The 22,679-nt window shown below is 41.0% G+C and overlaps 1 protein-coding gene across 5 annotated transcripts in view; it reads right to left on the reverse strand.

The window, feature by feature from the left end:
* Positions 1–3,595: 3,595 nt before the first annotated feature.
* Positions 3,596–22,679, reverse strand: part of dvl1 (dishevelled segment polarity protein 1) — a 32,955-nt gene continuing 13,871 nt past the window's right edge. The window contains exons 4-17 of one of the 5 annotated variants that reach the window (XR_002752799.1): positions 20,279–20,397; positions 15,570–15,708; positions 13,699–13,792; positions 13,499–13,568; positions 13,277–13,416; positions 12,710–12,786; positions 11,710–11,777; positions 10,937–11,014; positions 10,701–10,835; positions 10,270–10,437; positions 9,975–10,190; positions 9,711–9,760; positions 8,748–8,786; positions 6,591–6,674 (exon numbers count right to left, since the gene is read on the reverse strand). Coding sequence is in view for 4 of the 5 variants with exons in the window: in XM_014469770.2 (XP_014325256.1) it covers positions 6,178–6,674; positions 9,975–10,190; positions 10,270–10,437; positions 10,701–10,835; positions 10,937–11,014; positions 11,710–11,777; positions 12,710–12,786; positions 13,277–13,416; positions 13,499–13,568; positions 13,699–13,792; positions 15,570–15,708; positions 15,908–16,079 (1,854 nt within the window). In the remaining variant the exon portion in view is untranslated. Of the gene's footprint in view, positions 6,675–8,747; positions 8,787–9,100; positions 9,761–9,974; positions 10,191–10,269; positions 10,438–10,700; positions 10,836–10,936; positions 11,015–11,709; positions 11,778–12,709; positions 12,787–13,276; positions 13,417–13,498; positions 13,569–13,698; positions 13,793–15,569; positions 15,709–15,907; positions 16,263–16,534; positions 17,265–20,278; positions 20,398–22,679 lie in introns of those variants that run through there. The other 4 variants (XM_014469770.2, XM_023334311.1, XM_023334292.1 and 1 more) reach the window with 4 other exon arrangements.

The raw sequence follows: 22,679 nt of genomic DNA on the forward strand, positions 1-22,679 counted from the left end.
TAAGAATAAACTAACAAAATTCAAATGGATAAAGAAATAAAGAATAAATAGCGCCAACACTCCCATCCTGGCTTTTTCAGCAGGAAGCGGAACCGCAAACATGACCCACTTTAACCTGGAAGTCCCATGCGTGACAATTTTTGATGCTCCTGCATGGGAAAAACTTTCCCCTAAACACGGCCGTCATAATTCATAACAAACCTGTCTTCAGTAGTTTGCACAACCAACATAAAAGTGATTTTATGTGCGTTACACTTTTCTAGATTCATATGTGATGGATTTATAGAATGGGAAAATCATCATCATTTGGGTTATTTTTGCTCTCGCCAAAAAAAAACTGGAAACTGGTTTCGTTCCTGAATCTGGATCTTTTTGTTCCAGGAGACAGATCAGACAGATTAGCCTTCATTCTTCTCCCTTCAACATGAACAGCCATGCGCAGAAACAAACCTGACCTGATAATGTTGATTCCAGGGTTCTTGTTAGATAACAATCGCACCCGGTGTGGATTTTTTCACAACAGTTTCCAGTGTACACCAACTTTTCACTTGAGTCCACAACAAATGAAATAAAAAGAAAAAAAAGAAACCTAAACTGTGCCACACAATAGATTCAGTGGATTTAAAAACTGTTTTTTTTTTTTTTTTACGGGTAAAGATGATATCATACACGTCTTTTCATATTTTCATTGTATTGAGTCAAGCAAGCATGCTGATGAATTATGTGAAATACAATTTATGATCGCTTTACACCATGTGACACTGATTAAGCCTGAAGTTTTAAAAAATTCCGTTTCTTTCTAAATCACACATATTGTTTTGAGATAGCAAAACTGAAAATAAAAGCCCAATGCTGTTTTTTTTTTAAGTGAAAATAAATCTAACTAAAATAAATGATTGTTATCTATTTCCTCTTAAAAGACTGTTTCCTTCCAGTAAGTCTTAAATTTGGGAAATTTATGGCATACCAGCACTCATAGTAAGGTAATCAACAACAACAATTCAAACATCATTACCAAATCACCTCTGTGTCATTTTCTTGTCACATTCCCCTGACATATAAAAGATGATCTTTGACCTTCTAAAGAAACACGCAAGTTTTGATTCACCTCCCTCTATGTACAGATTGCACAAATATGATGTCAAAAGTCTCAGAAACACTTCCCACTCTTACCCCTAAACGCCCCCTTGCCCCCTGCCCGCTGTGAGGCGATGTAAACTCCCCCCCCCCCCCCCCCTCCTCCTATTAACATACTGACTTGGGAAATACTCCTAAATCGTTCGGTAAGTATCATTAACGTTCAGCCTGCTGGTAAATGACTGCATGTAGTCGCATGTAGGCTGACATGTAGGTTCGGTGACAGTCGCGTCAGCTCTGATAGAAAAAGACAACTTATTTTTATTTGCGCTTTTAATTTTACAGACGCGAGCTGTTTAAAATAGGTCGCCTCTGATATTTCGACCCGCTGTTTAATCTGCCTCTGCAGCTGAGTGATAAAATATCGAATACCCGACGTCACTTCCTTCCTGACCACTGACGCCCCTCTCGTGAGTGGGAACGTTCCTTTCACGCGCCTGTCTGTAAGTGTCTGCGCGCGCGTGCGCGCGTGTGGTTGGTGGGACACGTTAACCGGTGGTCTCGAGCTGCATTTTGGGTGTCTGAACATTGTGAAAGTAACGTCTACCCACTGGGAAAGTACACCCAACTCGGAGTTTCCACGCAGGAGGGTGTTAGCGTGAACTGTGAACGCAGATTAGATCATGACACGTTTGGTGTGGCGCGTTTTTATTATTGTTATTATTATTTTATTTTACTTTTACCGCCATTTTCTTCCCAGTGGAGCATCGATGATACCGCTGCCAAAAAATATATATATTTATATATATGGCGTCTCAAAGTTCAAAATACATTTTCTTGTGAGAAATTAAACTTTTGTTTCACTATTAGTGCAGAGTGTCTCCATCTTGTGGTGTTAATGCAGTTTACACAATCTTGATGCAGGAGTCTTTAATTAATTTTAGTAGGCAAGGCTCCTTATTTTCAAGATAAGATTTTGGGTTTGATGTGAAAGTAAAATCCGATAGGATGGTAAAGCAGAAGTTGTGGAGGCCCGGACTACGGTACTCAGTAGAACTGCGTTATATTCTGATAGTTTTCTATCAAAACCAGAATTTGCATCTCTAGCAGCCTGAGCTAGAGTCAGTCATCTTTTGGATCAGATCACATGTGCCCATGACCTTAAGACTGTTCCTTCCTTGAACCAGTTTTTTTTATATATATAGATATAAATGGAGCTGCAGTTTTGGACATGTTCAGACTTAGTTGTCTAGAAATCACTACCTCAAGTCCTTACACCTGTCAACTTCCCAAACCCTAACCCAGCGTAAAATACTGTTTTACTGCACATTCAGGTTACAGCAGGAAACAGATTGGTGCCTCACCTGCAGCTTTGTGGTAAAGAAAGAGCAAATCTCTCCTTTTTGGTTCTGTTTTTAACCTCACTAATACTCAGATGAATTCGATCTAGATCTTGAATACCAAACTGCTGGCTGCACTGGGTTCCACTAAAGTGTGGCTAAGCTAATAGTCTTAGTATTTAGGAGCTCTGTTATGGGAGGAGTTTGGAATACATGTTGTTGTTTTTTTTGCTCTTGCTGGAAAGTGTTAGAGGGATGGACAGCCGAGGTTTCCTCCTCCTACGTAACAAAAGCAGCGAAGGAAAGCTTCACTTAATTACTGAAAAACTTTAAAAGTTAAGCAAAACGTTCTGATGATTTCAAAAAACATAGAACTATCAATCAGGGTTTTGAATTCTCCCTAAACTCATTCAAATATTGAATAAAAATAATTTCATTTAGCTGAGGAAATTTGTTTCTTTCTTCATCTGTGACCAATCAATTGGGGCGTCAACAATTGACTAAGCACAGTGTGTGTTTGTATGATTCCAGTGATTTATCATGTGCAAGATTAGAAAAGGACAATAAAGACAAAAAGTTGAACAGATATATTTTTAATTCTTATATATAATAAATTTCTATGTACATTTTATTCTTCTTTTGTAACGATACAAAATGAAAGAGAAAGCTTTGATTGCAAACAGTGTTTCATACTTAAAGGGAGAGACAAAATGAAAAAGTGCTCATAAAACTAGAGTGTTAGTTCCCTGTTGTAGATATTCTTTTAGTAGATGCGTCAGGGGTTTGCCGTTGTTTGGCAAGGGGATTGGTTATTCTGTTGGCCAGGATTCCCCTCGAAGTCACTTTAAACTCATGTGAAATGAGAAGAAACTGATGGTAATCACAAACAAACAGAGAATTGGCAACATAAACAGCTCTGACATAAGAAAGAGCGATCCACCACATAATGCGAGGCGCCGGCTTCTCTCACCGACTTCTTACGACGCTGCAACAGCAAACTGGTTTGGCAGTTGGATAGTTGTGCTCACATTTCTGCTGGTGTCACTGTGCTTAAATCAAAGTGTTGGAAATGTCCAGGTCGTCTCACCTGATGGGAAAAACGACGCAGTGCATGTAAAACGTCCACACACTCCTGGTGAAACGGAAGTTTCTCGTGACGTGAAAATGTGACAGTTTGATCAATTATTTCAGAGCTTTTTCCACCTTAATGTTTGTTGGTTTTTTTTTTTTTTACAATTTCCTGTTTGGGGAATGTTGTGTTTTTCATTGTAATTTGGTTTCATCCAATCATAAGTCATTAGTTCCACAGGATTTTTGGAGATTTAATTCAACTTGTTGCTAGACCGCATGAAACTCTTATGTTAAAAAAAAAAATCCAGTTTGAGTGTTATATATTTTCTCTAACTACTGATTTATGTTAATGTAAATATAATTATTTTTCTTCTGAAAAAGTACTTGACATTGTTAAGATCTTTTGTTATTCTCTGCTTAAGCTTCTGCTTTAGCTAAATAATGCAAATGTGAGGAAAATCCTTCTGGCACAGCTGAAATTGATTTGACGTTCATGAAATTCTCTATAATTCATGTCTGATATGAACTCAAGAAGACTGAATCAAGTTCATTCATTTAATGTTGTGGAAACTTATGCAACCAGGTAAGTGCCGCATTTATCTTTTGTATATTTCACCTTCTGACAGAATTACTTGTTTTCCAGTTGAATAATGGAGAAAATATGTTTACATTAAAAGTGGGAAAGGTTCTAAAACTGGTTTATTTAGAACCTTTTGCAGTTACAGGGGTGTGTAGACTTTTGACACCTACTGCACGTTTGACAGAAAATGGCTGAGAGCAGAAAGTAGCCTCTGATTCACAAAGGGTGATGTCTGATTGTCTGTCAGGAGGCTTAGAGGAGACAAACTGTGAGAACATCATCAACGCAACATGACCACATAAATAAATCACAAAATCTTCCAGTGTACGGATTTATCCTTTAGAACAAGAGGGAACCTCCTCCCCTCCAGTTTAGCTAATACTTCAAACAAAATTAATTCATAAAATTTCTTTAAAGCAGTTCAGACATGCACGACGCAGCCTTGGTCAAACTGGCAGCCGGTTGTTGGGTCCACAGATCTCGGTTAGTGTTGGCAAGTCGGAGCTCAGGTAAGCTGCTGGCGAAGAAGCCCCAGAAACGGTGGAGGTTTGGACACAAACAGACGTAAGTCCAGAGTTTTGGGTTCTGGGTCTGGGGGATTGAGATCCAGTTCCAGCCAAGGTAAAGGTCTCGCTGAACAGACGATGTCCGAGGTTTTACCCCAGAATATCTGCGTGGTAGCTTCGAAGACGTCACCACATCAAACAGCACAAACGTTTCACAAACTGTACATGTCCGTAAAAAAAAGGGCGCGGGGTTCAGGTGGAGCACCTGTGCTTGTGAGCGAGAAGAATCCTTCCTTTGTGCTATCGCAGCCCGTATTCCTTTCTGTGGACATCGGGAAGCTGAGGGGCCACAGAGGGGCCACAGAGGGGCCTGGGTGGTATCTACATTCTGGACGTAAAGCTGCGGTACGTAACTTTAATTAAAAAATAAATCTGTTTTTTATACATTCACTAAAACTGTCACCATGTTGTGATAGGTTAATATGAGACCTCTACCTCCTCATAGTGTTACTATTGCTGTCTAAAGAAATGCCAAAAACAACCAATCAGAGCTAGGAGGAGGGTCTTAGTGCTGTCAATCAAGCTTGGCCATGTGCTGCTCAAACAAACTTATTGTTAAAGGAAAACTGTTTATCCATTATCATTGGTGGTCATGCTAACTAGCCTTAGCATTCTGTAAAAGACCTTTAAGAGTTTAAACGTTATTTAAAACTGTACTGAATTGTGTAACTTTTTTCATTATTACATATTTTTTTTAATTTTCATTAATGCTTTGCAGATGTTTTTTATTTTTTCAATATGATTGTATTTAATAAATTAATGATCGACTGATGAGGCATTGCATTCTTGGATTATATTTTCTCTATAATATTTAGGTGGAGACTTTATATAATCCCACAGGAATTTTGCCTCTTCCTGCGCCGATTACAGTTTTCTGGTTATGATCTTTAAAAAGCCTGACCTGCTGATTCTACTGTTGGTCTGAAATGTTGATAAATGTAGCAAGAAATCCAGTGAGTTGGTAACAGTAGAGTCACTATTTGTATCTGCAAAAGTGCAGACATGAGCTGGTGGGTCTGTCAGTCAAGTCTCAGCGGTTCATTTTCAGACGTTTGTCGAGGTAGATGAGATATATAAAATAAAGGAAACCTGGGCAGATTTGTTGGTACATTTAATTTTTTCATCTGTATATTGATTTTGCTAATTAAACTAAATACTCATGACCGGTTCTGCTACCTGGAAGAAGATGTAGCATAGTAGAGAGTAAGGAGGACAGTGTGAGAAGTAGGTACATGAGCATGATTGGCAGCGATAAGACCCTCCTCCTGCCTGTGATTGGTTGTTTCTGACCAAACTGTGTATTTCTGCAGGGAAGGGGTAGAGGAAGTTGAATATTTCATATTTTGTCTCTCATACTATACTGTCATGACAGTTTTAAGAAATAATAAAAAGAAAAAACTTTTTTTTTTTATAAAAGTTACATACAGAAGCTTTAAGGGCGCTCAAACGATTGAGGAGAAAAAAGAAAAGCACGCAAGTGAGTTCAGGGAGGATTGTTTTGTGCTCACTGTGTTTTTGTTTTGTTTTTGAAGGCACTGTCCTGTCACATGATGTCCACAAAAAACTCACAGGGGTTGCCCATGGCGTGCTGGAACGACTGGCGGCTGGCGGTGAGCTCCGGGGGAACGGACGCCAGCTCTCTCCCCGGTGGCGCTCCGGGGGGCGTGCTGCTGCTCACCGAGGGTTTGGGGGCGAGGCGAGCTAGACAGTAAGGGGGAGGCAAGCCAGGAGGTCCGTAGGAGGAGGCGTGGCTCCGCTCGCTCTGCGCGCAGGAGCCCGGCCCCGCCTGCGTGAAGGGGGTGTGGCTGTAGCCGAAGGAGGGGTGGTTGCTCTGGGACAGCGAGTGGCTCCTGTGCGAGTGGCTGTGACTCAGGCTCGACCTGGCGTGGCTGTGGTGGCTCATCTGGCTGGCGGAGCGGTCGCCCCGCCTCGCTCCGCGGACGCCCGACTCCGACTCGCAGCACGTCGTCCTCTGAGCCTTCTCCTGCGGGGAGCGTCTGTCTTTGCCTGCGCTGGGGTTCGATCCGCTGCTTCGACTTCCTGTTGACAAAAACAAAGAAGAAGAAGAAAAAAAGATGTTTCAAGCGGGCCTTTTGCAGCATTTGCAGAAAACAGCCCAAAACACACTGAGTGGCAGCTGCAACAGATCGGATGGAGCTGACTCAGAACCAGAAACTGATTGCAGGAAAATAGTAAAAGGTCACACATTAAACAACAGCTTAGAGGAGACTTTGTCAGCTGAAACTCTAAACCGGATAATATACATTAAAGCTTATTGTTTAAGATGTGACATTTTATAAGGCTATCTAGGAAAGAGTCACCAGTCAAGAGCAAACATGATTAAGTCAAAGGTTTGAGCTTAAAGATCCACCACAACTACAATCATCCTGCAGCTGCTGTTTCTAAAGACACAAACATTCACAGTGAAAGCAGCGCTTGGAAAAACATTCATACCACTTGAATTTTTAATTTTCTTAACAAATTGTTACATTGCAACCAGAAAATTAAATCTATTTTACGTTAAGAAATTAAATAGTTTTGGAATTTTCTTCCAAACAAAGAGCCATTTTGAACTTCAATGCATCCAAATAAAACTTGTTTTGGGCGACAAATGTTACATGAGCTTTAATTTTGATAGATCACAATAAAAAATGCGTTTTCGCTTTCAAAAAACCATCATCAGACGAAAAAGTTTTGCAATAAAGTGGATTTATAGATTGTCTTTTACTATATTTGTAGAAAATGCTATTAAAAAAATCCTTTATTTCCTCTAAAATATATATATTTTATATATACTGTATATAAGACATATAGATATGTCTTTACACTGTGATCGGTTGAAATCAAAGTCAAATGTTTTCTTTGGGCTCACAGCCTTGGACTACAAAGCTGATTCTGAAAGAACAAACGGTTTTTAAAAAAAGACATAAAAAAATATCACCGGTTGTTTTGGAGTCATCTTTTGTGTATATTTAGTGAAATCATCCCATCAAAAATCACAATCATATCTTTATTCAAACACATTAGTATTACTTTTTTACTACAAATGATTTAAGAGCCATTTGAGGCACATGGAATGGAAAATTAATGTTTTGGACAACAAGTAAATGCTATATGCACATCTCCATCCCCACAGTTGTGGCAGCATAATGCTGTGGGGGTAGAGAGAAGGATGGGGATCAGATTATATGGGTAGATGGATGCAGGGTAAAAACATGTTACAGGGTGAAAAAAACATGAAACAACCCTAAACACACACCCAAAGCTACAAAAGAATGACGTAATCCAAGTATTTTTATGTGTTTGAATGGCCTAGTCAAAGTCTGTACCCCACAATTCAATTAAAAATCTGCAGCAAGTTTCAGAAAAAAGAAGTAGTCTCCATGAAGCTGGTAGAGACATTCGGATGTAAATACGTCTAAAAACCTGAAACCAGTCATCCACCACAATGCTCTACTATATTGATTTACAAGATAAAATCTCAATAAATACGATAATATTTGTGGTTGTAATGCACCATGAAAAGGGTCAAGTGGCTTGAATATGTCTGCAAGGCACTGCACAAACAAACGTGACACACCAGCATCAGAAAAAGCACAACTCGTTTCAGTAACTTACTAAGTAGATCGTCAAATCTACCTCAAAAAGGCGGTTTTAGCGCAGCTGTGCTGCTTACACTGATGGAGGTGTACCACACGTTGCAAAAACAACATTTCAACTCCTGCAATGAGCCCAACAGCACTGGGTAAAGTGGTGCATGATTGTCCCCAAGCAGCACAAGCCTCAAGATTGATCATCCTGCATCATGCACCTCCCAGCGCACAGAACAAACGCATGCCCAAAGGTGCAGAGAGGGAGAAATCGACTGTCAGGAGAGTCACACAAAGGATACACAGGAACAGAAAAAAAATCATGGAGCTGGCAAAGGATGGAGGGAGAAGAGAAGAAAGAGAAAACCTTAAAGCTGCGGTATGATAGGTGGAGAATGCTGAGTGTGGGAGAAAAAGATGAGAGGACAGAGGGAGAGCGAGACTGGATGGTGAGTGAGAAGAGCAGCAGAGGAGAAAGATGAGGAGGAGGAGGAGGAGGAGGAGAGGGGGTTAGCAGGCTTACCGGTTCCCCCAGTGTCCTGGGACTACCTCCTCCTTCAGTCTACCGTAGCCCAGCAGAAACAGAGGGAACAACAGGATTACACACACCTCACCGGCCAGACGTCCCCATCCTAAACCTGCTCCACTGCCTTTCAACTAACTCCGCTTCCTGCTGCTTTCCTGTCCCTGTCCAGCTGAATAAATCATGGCTTATAATCCAACAAAAACAAACACATGCATATGACTAAACAAATTATGTTCTAGCATAAATACAATGCAAAAAAACCACAAAATATTACCAAGTATTTTTGGTCTGGTTTCTAGTGCAAATAAGACAAAATTAACACTTTTTAGCAAGTCATAGGAGCTTATTTTAAGTCAATAATTCCTTAATATTGATGAAAAAGTATTAGCTCCACTAGCAGATTATTTCACTTATAACAAGGGAATAATGGCTTGGTAGTGAAGTGACAAAATCTGCCACTTTCCCCATCAATATTACAGTATTTCTGATTTAAAAACAAGCTCCTATATCTCGCTTAAAAGTTAATTGTGAGTTAAATTTGCCTTATTTCAAATGTACCAAATATTTGCTCTAGAAACTAGACCAAAATTATCTGGTAGGTTTTTGTGTTTTTGCAGCGCAGCGGCTACCCCTCCTTTCTCTTAAGTCTGTTTTCTCCGTTCTTGCAAAGACTGGTGAAAAGAATGGCTGAAAGCAAGATATGGCCATGCTTAGATGAATCACTCACAGTGATGAAAAACAAACCGATAGCTTAGCTGAATAGATCAGTTTAATATTCCCACTCCAACCCTCTTCCCCCCAAAACCTTCAGGCTCTCTGCGCTCTTTCAATGCAAAAAAATAAAAAATAAAAATCATGCATCACCAAGATCATCTGAGAACTCATAGAGAAACAGATGGGATTTGCTTGTGATTCCGGATCACACGGCTGATCAGATGTCTTATAGCGTTTTGTACACACCCAGTACTGCAGAGCTGTCCGCTGCGTGACTCAACGCACTCATGACTGACCTTGACGACAACAGGAAGCGTTTTAGAAAACACAGACTGAACGATGGAGAAGGCAATCCAAAAGCAAAGGGCCAGAACGGCTAGCGTTAAGCATGAGTCACACGCTTGCTAACACGGACGTCGTGTGACAGACAGTTTGAGTCAGATTACATTAATTAATGATTTGGTGATGGAAAACCGAGGGGGCCCGTCTTGCGCCATCGTCGCTGCTCACCCTCACTGTGCTGGCTGCCGGCGCTCCCGCTGTGGAAACTGTGGCACGGGTCGGAGTATCCCGGCGGGAAGCAGGGGGGCGCCGACGTAAACGGAGGGTAGGGGAACGGCTGCCCGCCAAGAGGCCAGGGGTTGGTGGTGGGAGGTAGCGGCGCCAACGTGTCCTGCTCAGAGCCTCCGCCACTGGATCCCTCATTCAGATTGAGTGACGCCATGTCTTAAAGCGGGAGAGAAGGATCAAATAAGCATAAAGAAGTAACAGAGGGGCTCAATTATAAAGGAATAAGCATCTATACTTTGGCAGAGGTCCCCAAATGTGTAGTAGCACTGTTCGGAGAAGGTGATTTTGTTGACGGTGTGTCTCAGGTAGCCATGTTTCAGCAGACTGCTCGCGTACTTCCTTGCATCTCGCCGGTCCTTGAAGCCCTCCACTCTGGAGTAAAGCCAGTCCACCACATCAGCACCTAAACGCAGCAACACACACACAGAAACACGCAGATATGGTAGCTCCAGCTGCGACACACGCTGGAAATGCTGCTGACACAACAAAGTGACCCCAGAGACTACGATGTGCAAGCACTAGTAATTTTGATACCATCACAGCGCACAACATTGTGTGTAGTGAATATCTTTTGTAGTTTCTGTTCAGTTCTGTGCGACTTACAGTAAATTGGCTTTAAAACCACAGAATGCGTGTACTTGTAACGTTTTGCTCTGCTCTTCTCACCTATGACGGCATTGGCGATGGTGATCTTCAGCCACATCCTGTCGCGTATCTCCAGGCCAGAGTCAGGCAGCTGCATCACCTTCACAATGGTTGCCATGTCTGTTTTACCAACAGACAGGGGCAGGTCATCAAATTCTGAGATAGAGAAAGAATGGGGGAAAATATATATATACGTTTACCAGAATCTGAATTATTACTCAACGTGTTTTCATAAAGAAGACTCTGGCTGTCTTTACCGTAATGTGGAAAAGGTCCCGTCAGCGCTGTGGTGTGAGAAATCCAGGCTGCAGGGTCGATGGGTCTCACTGGCTCCGCTGAGTATATTAAACAAAAATGCTCAGGTAACTAACTCAACATTTTACCTTGCAAAAATATTTACACCCTTGTTTAATTTTATCTTATTGCAACCACAAATTTAAGTGCCTTTTCTTGGGATTTTATGTGATAGATCAACATAAAGCAGGGTAATTGTGATGTAAAGAAAAAATTTGTGGTCACCTAATTAGTACATTCATCTGTTAAGATCATCAGAGTTTAATCTGACAACAAACAAGAGGATGATTACGTAAGAGAGGCAATCAGAAAGTCACCGTTTTAAAGAAGCCAGAGGAAGTTCTGGATGAAGCCACATGCCATGTTAAGACACAGTAAACGACAATTAATTGAGAAGAAAACAGAAATTTCATGCAATCTTTCAGAAAGCTAACACTGCATGTCATTCTGAGCAGACTCTTCTGAAAAGTGGAAGTTGCAGAGTCATGCTGCGGCTACGCTTTTCTTTTAATAGAGAAGTCCAAACATCTGGTACATGTAATTGCAGCAACGGTGGTTGAGTGCGGACTTAAGGGTTTGCATACAAATGCACAGAAAACTTTTCTGTTACGCATTACCTTGTGTTTTTGCTAAACACATTGAATTACTCTGAAGTTTGTGGTAATGATGTGACCAAGTTCAAGGGGTGTGAATACTTTTTGCGAGAGTCATCTTGCGTGACCGAGGAAGATCTTACCACGAGGGATGGTGAAGTAACTTCGCGGAGACGGATCCCAACATTTGGCAACAGTGAGACTAATAGGGCTAAAAAAGAAGAATTTAAAAATAAGTAAAGGGTAAAAACACAAACATCTGCAAATATAAGCTATAAACTGAAAAGAGTGGAGAGGCATATTAAAAAATAAAAGACAAAGTCTGAAAATTTTATTAATTAAAATTGTTGTTCCTCTTTACGTACAGATAATCAGATTTATTAAATAGTATTTAATTACATTTAAATAATAATAAGCTGAAAAACAGTTTAGTACAAATTGGTGATGCCGCTGTATATGAATATTATACATTAGCAGGTTTGGGTGTAACTATGGAAACCCCAATAGGTCGTAAACCAACATCTGCCTTCATATTTATTCAAATCTGTGTGAAAATGTGCCAAAAAAATTAAAATAAGTGAATCTTTTACTGCTGCAGCATAATTTCACACTGAAATATTTAGAAAAAAATCCACCATTTAATTTTAGTGCATTTGTGGGAAAAGTCAGCTGTAACATTAGAAAAACTCAGAGCAATTCCTATAAACTAACCATAACTGAAGCTTTTTAAAATATTTATATTTAACTTTTTTTGCTGAACAATGATCCTTTAATCAGTATTCATAAGATCTGACACAGATGTAGTTCTGTCGTCTAATTTTAAAAATAGGAAAGACAAGATTATTTTAAACCACTTCAGTAAAAAATGAAGTCGTTTTTTTTTTAGCAAATCTTAATGAGGGTGACAGTAAATATGGATTGCATGTATTAGCAATGTATTACAATAAAGATGTAAGGGAGATATGTGACAATTTGACAGCCGGCATGCCTCAACAATCTTTAAAAAAATTATTTTGTAGTAATATAAATCCAACTTTTTGATATAACTGAAGCATTTAATGTTTTTTACAAAGCACAAACAGAAAGTTTTGGACGAATCGATGCTGTTCTCCAACAGTAACTGAGTGAGTTCGATGCTCTTACCCAGTCTTAGAAACGATTTCTCTCAGGATCCTCACAGCGTCATCGTTGCTCATGTTCTCAAAATTCACATCATTTACCTGGTGCACATACAAAACATTAAGGTCAGGTTTCACTGTGTGGATTTTTAGGACCTAGAAGTCATTTTAAACATTTTGGTGAGAGAGGAAGCTTGGATGTTTCTGTTTACAATGGTGTGTTTAGAGCTTTATGGCCTTCAGATTCATACAAATCCTAAACCGTACATAAAATGCAGCGATCACAGAAAATACAATCAGCCTTCACGTGCTTCAGACGATGCGTAACAACAAAACTCTTGACGTACAGAGATCACAAGACGGCAACCGCAGAAAGGAAAACTGCAACATAAAAGCCTTGCTACGGAAGTGAATAAGATGTGGTTATCGATATGCTTTAAAAACCACAGGCGCAGACACATTCATGACTTTTCGTCTCATCTGTGACGCATTAACTGTGGCAGCTAACGAGTCACTGGTGTACGTGAAGAAGACAGATACTTATCATGATTTTTCAATTCATCACAAACAATTTGTAAAAGTGGAGGTGTACCTGCAGGAGCATGTCTCCTGGTTCTATTCTGCCGTCAGCAGCCACGGCTCCTCCCTTCATGATGGAGCCGATGTAAATGCCGCCATCTCCCCGGTCGTTACTCTGGCCTACAATACTGATGCCCAGGAAGTTGTATTTCTCTGTCAAAAAGCAAAGAAAAAAAAGTGTGAGGAGTAAGAAATAAAGAAAAAAACTAAAAGGCAACGTGCAAATCTCATTTACCCATGTTGAGTGTGACGGTGATGATGTTGAGGCTCATGGTGGAGTCTGTGATACTGCTGAAAGATGAAGACTAGAAAGGGAGAAAGAGGTAAATAAAAAGTGACACAGAGTCCATATCAATCAGCTCTCTCATCGCTTTCCGCTGCTCGGCGTCAGCGTTCATTTGTGCTCTGGCGGTGATGGGGCTTAGAAGTGCGTACCCGGTCTATCTTGGCCATTTTGTGTCTCCGTCTGCGCCGCTTGTGTCTGCGCATGAGCTGCGAAGAAGAACTTTGTTCTGTGGAGCTGCTGAGCCTGAAACACAAGGAGGGAAGATGGTGTTTCAGAAACAGAATGAGAGGGAAAATGAGATGTAGCCGATTAAAAGGCCAAGTCGATAAAAGCAAGCTGCCCTAAGACCGCTTCAGTCCCTAAGCTGTTTTACTTTTGGGAGCCAACTTCAATTGACATTGATAATTAAATACGTGAGAGAGTCAAGGTTGAGTGGAGAAATGTAATGTTTTGTTTGCAGGCAACCACAGAAAAACAATAAACTTGGACTGTAACTGCTTGTAAAATAATTCATCAATAGAGACAAACCGACTGAATATTTACATCTGTATTGGTCCTGATATTGAAATAAATCTTTGGGTATTAGTGAGAATGAGCTCGATCAATAAAGGCAAATCTATTCAGTATAATTCTATGCTTTACTATTTATTTCACATTATATGTTGATTGCAGTTTATTTTTTCATGTTTGACCAACGTGGTCAACCTATTGTTTCACTTTCTTTATTATTTATTGTAGAATGGCTGTTATTGACTGACCAAATTAAAGTTGTTTTTAAATGTTTGATCAAGCTAGTGAAGCTATTGTTATATTTAAATGTGCTTTACTGATGCAGAGTTAGAAAATAAAATTGTAAAACAGTACATTTATGTCTTTGATTTTAAAAAAAAGAAACATTTTAAGTCATTTCAGCAAAGTTTTGCTGCATCAGGTCGGTATCGGCCGACACTAAATCTCAGATATTTGTATCGTATCGGCAGTAAAAAAAAATGGATCGACGCGTTTCTATCCATCACAAGGCAGCATAGAGAGAAACAAGACAAACAACCAAAAGTCAAAGCAAAAATATTTTATAACAATAATTATGTAATTAATCATATGTTATTCGATTAAACTTACAGTTGTAGAATTTTAAATCATAAAGCTGTAAAGTAAAGCCTATTCTCTTAAAACATCTGATAAACAGATGTTTGTTTTAGGGATGCACAAATATAAAATCACCGGTACTGATATCCAGCATTAGTATTGCCTTTATGATCCATATGCAATATAAATGTATTTTTTAAAGGTTTTATTGGCTCTACAGGCCAGTGAACTATCAGAACTGACAGTTCAGATAGTGAACTGACAGGAAAGCGGGTAATGAGAGAAGGGGGAAGACATGCATCACAGGTCACCAGGCTGGGAATCGAACCTGCGACGGCTGAATCGAGGACTAAGGCCTCCTTATGTGGGTTGTACTTAACCCCTGTGCCACCAGAGCACCCCACCTATATGCAATATATACCAATATTTATTACATATATAATTCACTGACTTTACTGTTTCTCTGATTCCCACAATACTGCGCTGCATTGCCATCACTGTCACATGACCAAACTCGCCTAGAGTGGCCTACTCAAAGTCTAAACTTAAATCCAATTGATCTAAAACTCTTCACTGCACCTGAATTTTAAAAAATCTGCAGAGTAGAATGGAAAACTCCTCCAACTCTGATTATTGAGTTGGAGGAATCCCTAAAAATCGTTATTTTTAGGGAACGATTATTTTTCATTTAGGACCAGGTCGGTTTGGTCGACTTTTTTCCCTTTGATACATTAAATTATTTTTAAAAATGCATTTATTGAGTGTTTCTTCATCTGATAGTAACATTTGTTTGATATCTGAAATTTTGACCATTTTAACAGAACCATATGTGACCCACCATGACTTGCGTGCATCGCTATCTCCGCCCCCACACGTTTCTTTCAGTGTTTGAGGGGCTTAGAAGTACATCTTATGATGTGAGGTGTCACGTTACCTGCTGGCATCCTCATCCTCCTCGCTGTCAACAAATGAGCTGGAATCCAGCTCGCTGCTCATTACCGAGGCGCTGTCGTAACCCATGGCCGAGTCCCTGGCGGTGCGCTCGGATTTAGAGTGACCGTTGATGCGAGGGACTGCAGAGAAAGAGAGCAGAAGACGCGCTGTGAGTTAGAATCTGAGGTCAGGTTGCTCATCGTAGGCTTGGATCAGAATGAGAGGGAAAAGCAGGAATCAGGGAGCAACAAAACCATACACAAGAGAGGTTTTTAAGAGCGGAAACTGGAAGTGCAGCTCCTAAAGTTTGGAGAAATTCTTGCCCCAATCTGTACGTACATTGCCTTTGAGGCGGCGCTTTCTCGGGGTAACAGCGGACTTGCCGGAAAGGTGTCAAGAGGCGAGAAAGGCGTGGCCGCCCGTGTTTTCGCCTCGAGCGAGTAAAACATTCCAGCCACGCCGGGGTTTCCATGGCTAGCTCCGCCCTGACGAAAGCTGAGCTACTGCACATGAACGGGTCAGGATTCTCACCCAGGCATATTTCTTTCCCCACAATATAACAACAAAACAGAGCAAAAAAAAAAAAGAAAGAAAAACAAATGTGCAGGTTCACGGAGCCAGACTGAAAATGTGCGTCTTTGTGATGCCAGCCACTCTCTAAGCCTCAGCCACCAGCTGGCTGCTCACAGTTCATCTACAACAGAGACATAAACAGTAAGGAGAATAAGCAGAAATCCTCGAAATCAAGTGAGCATTTTACCTCAAAGACACTCCACTAAACTGTTAATATATGAATTACAGATATTGCATGATTCATAACACACTGATAGGAAGTAAAGAATTGTAACTAAATAATCATTACGATGTTATATTTTGACAAAAAAACCCCACTATATAACGAATCACAAAGAAACGCTAATGTTTCCAGTAAATGAGTCCTGAATCGTTATTTAAACGTCACCTCACCTCAGCTGGAAGTCCATCCCAAAGTGACAAAGTGAGAAAAGAGTGAAGAGAAAGTATTTCCTCCTCCTTTCCTCCCTCGCTCACTCACTCCTCATATGGCACGCAGCTATACAGTAGACCCTCAAACTAATCTGCCTCCAACCAATCAGATGACAGGATTCCACCAAACAACAACAAAGAACATTGGTTTTGGGATTATAGGCGACCTGCAGCCGTTTTCTTCAGGTAAAAAACAACTTTATTTAAGCTTAAATAATCATACACCACTTATATCATTAAAAGAAATCCAAGACTCCTTTAAAACGAAAAGAGAGCGGTTTAATTTCAGAGGCTGTTTTTTCCTTTCTGCTCTCTGTTAATACTTTAATACTGGCAAAAGTGCTTTGGCTTAGCTGTATTTTCTTTGACCTCAATCCAGACAGCAGGGAACATCATTACAATTAATGCAAAAGCAGCACTCTCAACACGTTTTTCTCTTTTATTAGAAAAAATGCATTGAAATTAGGTTTTTTTTCCAGATTCCATGATGCCATTTGGATCACAAATTGGTTTCTTAACATTTTTCATCTAAAATGTTTCCAAACATTTACGTGCATCTGTGTTTATGTTCAGTGTAAGATATTATAGTTCACTAGTTTGGGAAGGATGTGCAGATGAAGAAAGTAAGAATGAATGAAGGAACGATGAAAATATGTAAGGAGGGATCCAAGGAACAATGAGGAACAAAAGTAAGGATATAAAAGGAGGAAGGAAGGAAATATTTAACAAAAAGAAGGAAAGGAGGTAGGACACAAGAAACAAAACAAGAAGAGAAACAGGTATGACGGAGGGAAGGAAGGAAAACAGGAAAAACAAAATGGAGGAGAGGGCACCACGTTTAGTGTTTACTAAAATTAATAAGCGCTATTTTTTTCCAGATTATCTTCTTTTTCTATACATTTGCAGACCTGAAAAATAACGAAATCCGCATCACACTTTTCCCCCTCGAGATCTGTAAAATATCCAACAGCATCTTTTTTTTTTTTTTTTTAATCATCAAATATGAGGAGATGAGTTTGGTGGAGCTACAAACAACTCATCACCGTGCAACAGTGAGCATTCTCACACTAAGGAGGAATCACCTAAAGCGTATGGATAAGGTGTCAGGGAAATTCCTGCTGCTCATCATGATGCTGCCGGCAGCGAGGCAGCAAGGTGGGGCGCTGCCACTTCCTGCTTCATATGTCTTCACATCCAGCTCTTCACACTCAGACAAACCGAATTATATTTCACCAGGTCCTGCTTGCCAGATTGATGAGCTGCTGAGCTGCTGGTGAACCCTCAGGGGCCATCTTGGCTCCCTCTGGTGGTTTCATTTAATTAGCTCCAACAAACATCCAGGCAATAAGGGGCAGCGAGACGGGAAGAGGGGCTGGGTTTCGCCGAAGAGTCGCGTAGGATGTGGTAACCCACCAGAAAATGGAGTGGAGGAAGCAGGAAGATGCCCAGTTTGTTCGTCTGGGTTACATCTCACCCGAAAACAAAGCCAAAACAGCAGATGTTCAGTTTGCTTGTAACAGCAGTGAGAAGGAATCTGTTGCCAAATCAAGATCCTAACAAAATCCAGCAGAGCATTAGAAGATAAATCTCTGGGAAAGCAGAGAGAGAAAGTCCTGCAGAGGAATTTACACTCAAACTTCAGGCTATTCTACTGGGACTTTATGGGGCAGACCAGCAGAAAATAGCACATACTGGTACAGCTGGGAAAAAATCTTAAAAATGTGGCATGTATTTATATCGATATCACCTACTGAGTTTGTATTTGGTGCATCTGTAAGTTTTATTTTTTTCCCATCTATAGATGGACATTTTTGCCCATCCCTCTATAAAAATAGCCAGATAAAAAGCAGAATAATTTAAAATTATTCTGCTTAAAAAGATAAATTTTGGTCTCATCTGACCAGAGCATTTTATTCCACATATTTTCTGCGTTTTTCTCTTCCATGAGGACCAGATTTGGAGAATGCAGGAATAATAATTACCCTGTCAACTTAAATCTCAAACCTGAGCTTCTCCAGACTCCAGGCTCCTTCTCTGTCGGCTAACATAAGTGGCCAGCTCTTTCTGTGCCATTCTATTTTTGGATAAAAGAGTTGTTGTATAACTTGTTCCTGTTTTAAACGTCTCCACATCTTTAACCTATGATCCATCTGATGCCGTTTGTTCATTAATATTTTCTGACAAATCTCTGAGACTGTAAAAGAACAGATGGGTTATACAGAGAATAGAATACATAAAGATTAACTCTATAAATTAGAAGGCTTCTGAATGCATTTGATTTTATTCAGGTGGAATTAAGAGTAAAGTTGACTGAAATGCAGTTTCTTCTACTCTGTTTTGGTCTATTATATAACACACTCAACTTTGTGGCTAGAAAGTAGCAAAATATGGAAACGTTAAAGAAGTGATCACTTTATACATGCAGTTGTATTAATAATATGGTTGAATGTAATTCCAGCATGTGAGAGCCCTTCCTACAACCCCAAACTGATGCTGATCTGCCATCCTAATTGCACCACATAAATTAATGAGTATTGGGTTAATGAGCCAGCGGCGCAGGAAGTAGGGAGCCTGGCTCGCTGTGAGGAGGACGGGGGAGACACACAGAGGGAGAGCGAAATCCAGTTCAGCTGTAAACAGCAACAGCAGAGTGCAAGCAGCACAATCTGTGACTCATGTTTCACCTAAATCCTCTCTTTAGTCAAGTACATAATGTCAGAGTGGTTTGTATTTCAGAAACAACTCCTGCAGATTTCCCACCAATGTTTCATAAAAAGCAGTCTTATGACCAGATCTAACCATCGTTCAGACTGGAGTGTGACTGGCAGGAGGAAATCAGAATCCTGAGACGTGGAAAGCAGATGATTATTGGGCAAGACAGTAAATTCCAGAAACTTTAACCCACAGTGAACTAATTCGCTTCTTATTTTCTTCCTACAGAGAATGTGAAGCGGTTATAGAACGAGTCGTACCACTAGAACCTTCTGCAAAGTTACGCTGTGTCTTGATTTTGGTCACATTATGACCACAATCACCATTTTATGTGGCCGATACCCTGTACAGTTGGCTGCTGTAAAGTGGAAACCAGATAGTAAATGGTTCCCTTGTAAAATCTGAAATTGCTTTCATTTGTTTTGATTTGGTTTAATCAAATTTACTGAAACCAATTGTAGTGAAGCTTTTATTAACCTTTACTACTGATCACAGCCTTTCAGCAAAAAAAGTCCTGGGTTCAAATCCCAGCCAGAGTCTTCCTGCATGTTCTCTCTGTGCATGTGTGGGTTCTCTCCAGGTACTCCTGCTTCCACTCAGTAATAAACATAATTTTACATTTTTATTTAAATACAGAAAAAGGATCAGTAAATAATTGCAGATACAGAACATAAGGAAGATCTTGCAAGATTTCCTTTCATGACTTGAAAATTATACTGACCATCATTTGCATTGACCATTTAAGAAAATCTGAGAAAATATTACTTGCATATCTGTGGAAAAAAAGCCCTAAAAGATGGAAAAGTGTACATCTCCATCAAAAAGCTATGTTTGCAGACCAGATTGGCTCAATTCCAGAACTGAGGTTAGACTTCGGACACCCCTGGTTTACAAATTACAGTAGGGAATACTGAGATGTAATGACACCAAAAAAATGACGAGATAATGAGACTTTTTTACCATGTCAATCTGCGTCTGTCTGATAATACTCACGCTCGGTCTCTCTCGCTCTCCTGCGTGCGCGCTCTCTCTCTCGCTCCCTGCGGTGGCTCAGCAGAGACTCCGTCCCCGTTTCCGTGTCCAGGCCGTCGCGGCTGCTCACTGCGTTGGCACTGCAACACACACACCGGGACACTTTGGTTTTTTTGGGGGGGTTTCAAACAACGCTGCCACACGGAACGTTTTGAAGTAACTCTCCAGTCGACCAGGCACTCCTAAACAAAACCTCCAGCATCCTTCCATGTGCTACAATATCAGTTCCTGTGCCATTCGGCCGCAGGGGAATATGCTGCTCGTATCGCCACTCTGTTTCAAATTCACTCCCTCTGGGGCCAAAATAGCAGATGCATTGTTCTGCGGCATGTGATGTGTTTCGCACTAAGTGTCATTAATGACCACATAGCCTGAGAGGGAGCCGTTCCGGACAATGCTGGTATTAATGAGATCTATTGAAAAGCCCAGATGGTGCCTGGAGCGTGATTTGGGGAGAGACGGATGGGGAAGAGTGACGGATCACGTAAAAAGTGAAAAGTGGTAGATCAGGTGTGGGCAAAGCAACGGGCCTGCCTGTGTACTTCAGCTCTGGGAGGAGAGAGGATTGTTATTCAGTCAGTGGGCTGGAAACATGGCGGCCTCAGGCACCGGGGGACTCAAACTGCCACTGGGCTCCTTGGAAACCTGAAGCTGGTGAGAACTCAACTGTCTGTCACACACACTTAGGCAGGTGAGAAACACCTGCATGAAAAATCACAGGTAGAATGTGTGCATCTGCACCCTGCCATATTTAGTCTACTTTAATCAAACTCTAGTTTGTTTATCTACAAAGTCCGGTTCATTTGAGGAGGTGTGAATGCATAATCAAACTGATGTGGACCAAAACAGTTAGTCTGGGTTTGATTGAAGTGAACTCTGGTGCTATATGTGTATAAATAAATATATATACATATGTAAATCGGAAACTATTCCAAAAGTCAGAAGTGAACTATAGCGCAGTGCATTCTGGGTAAATGCAATCAAAACAAATCCGAGTCTAATGCTAGTAGGAGAAACGACTCTTGGTCTTATACCAAAGACAAAAGAGATCACTAAAATCTGACGCCACTCCGTTTTTCTTTACATTTTGTGAAGAAGGAAGTTGCGGTTGTGTCTTCTTCTGAGATTTTCCTGTCGTTTCCTTATCTGATTCAAGTTGGAGCGCCACCAACAGGCAAGGTGGAGAACAAGCTAGTTTGAAGTCTGCAGTGAGACAGCGTAAAATGCCACAAATGTTGCAATTTTGCTCCCCAATCCAACCGAGTCTACCGGACTATCAGGTGTGAAAACAACCTCAAATGACATCTCTCCTTTTCAAACATCACCCAGCCTTGTTTAAAAACAATAACCTCTCATAGCTCAGCGGCGGTGTGTGTGGATAATCCATGCAAATTAAACATAACAGAGCAGACAGGACTCTGTGTATGCCGTGTTCACTCAGCGGGATGAAGAGCTCAATGGGGCGTGCTCGCACGCTTCTGCTGCAAAGAACTAATGGGTGCACCTGGCGCAGGTCAGCGCACGCATGCAAATACGAACAGCGGCGCAGATTAGACAGGAGCGAGAGGTGTCGATGGCCGCTGATCCGGGGGGAGATTATCTCAGATACAGCGGTGAACAAATGCTGCCCCTCTTTCAATATACGCCCCCTTTCGTTCTCCCCCTACCGCTGCCCGTCGTCGCTGCCCCTCTCTTGGGAAATAGAGATGCGTGCTTTAATCCGGATTAGCAAGCACAGCCACATCAGTTGTGTGTCCCTTTCTCAGCTCCAAACACCTATTTTTCAAATAAAGCTATTCATGCGGAGAAACACGTGAAATGCATGAATAAAAGACAAAGAAGTAATGGAGTGGTAATAATATTCAAGAGAGGTAGAAACGGCTGGATAAGCAAAGGTAACGCTGCTTTGAGAGAAAGGCCTGACGGTAAAGAGAGAAAGAGAAAGAGTGAGCGCAGGAGGAAGAGGGGTGGAGGGAAATGAGGCACTGCGAGGAAGGACTGCGTTGCCATTAGCGCCACAAGGTGGCAGCAGTGAAATCTGGCTGGGAACAATAAAATCATCAGCCAGGCTGACAGCCAGGCTGCGGGGAGCGGTCCATAGAGGGCAAAAGCGAGCTGAGATGTCAAACAGTGGATAAAGAGACAGACTGCGACATGACAGATTGCATGTTCTCAATATAGAGCCTCAGTCTTATTGCTGCAGCGTTGTAACGGCCTCTGCTGCCCTGCCAGCTAAATTTAGCGGCCACTTGGTGACCGGTGTGATATTTTATAATCAGCCAGGTTTAAGTTAAAGTCTGGGCCGAGGTGGCCACGGCCCGGCTCTATTTCTGACCTTTGATGTGTTTTTGGGGGCCTGCAC

This window comes from Xiphophorus maculatus, chromosome 1 (genome assembly GCF_002775205.1).
Source record: "Xiphophorus maculatus strain JP 163 A chromosome 1, X_maculatus-5.0-male, whole genome shotgun sequence".
In the NCBI taxonomy this organism is placed as follows: Eukaryota; Metazoa; Chordata; class Actinopteri; order Cyprinodontiformes; family Poeciliidae; genus Xiphophorus; species Xiphophorus maculatus.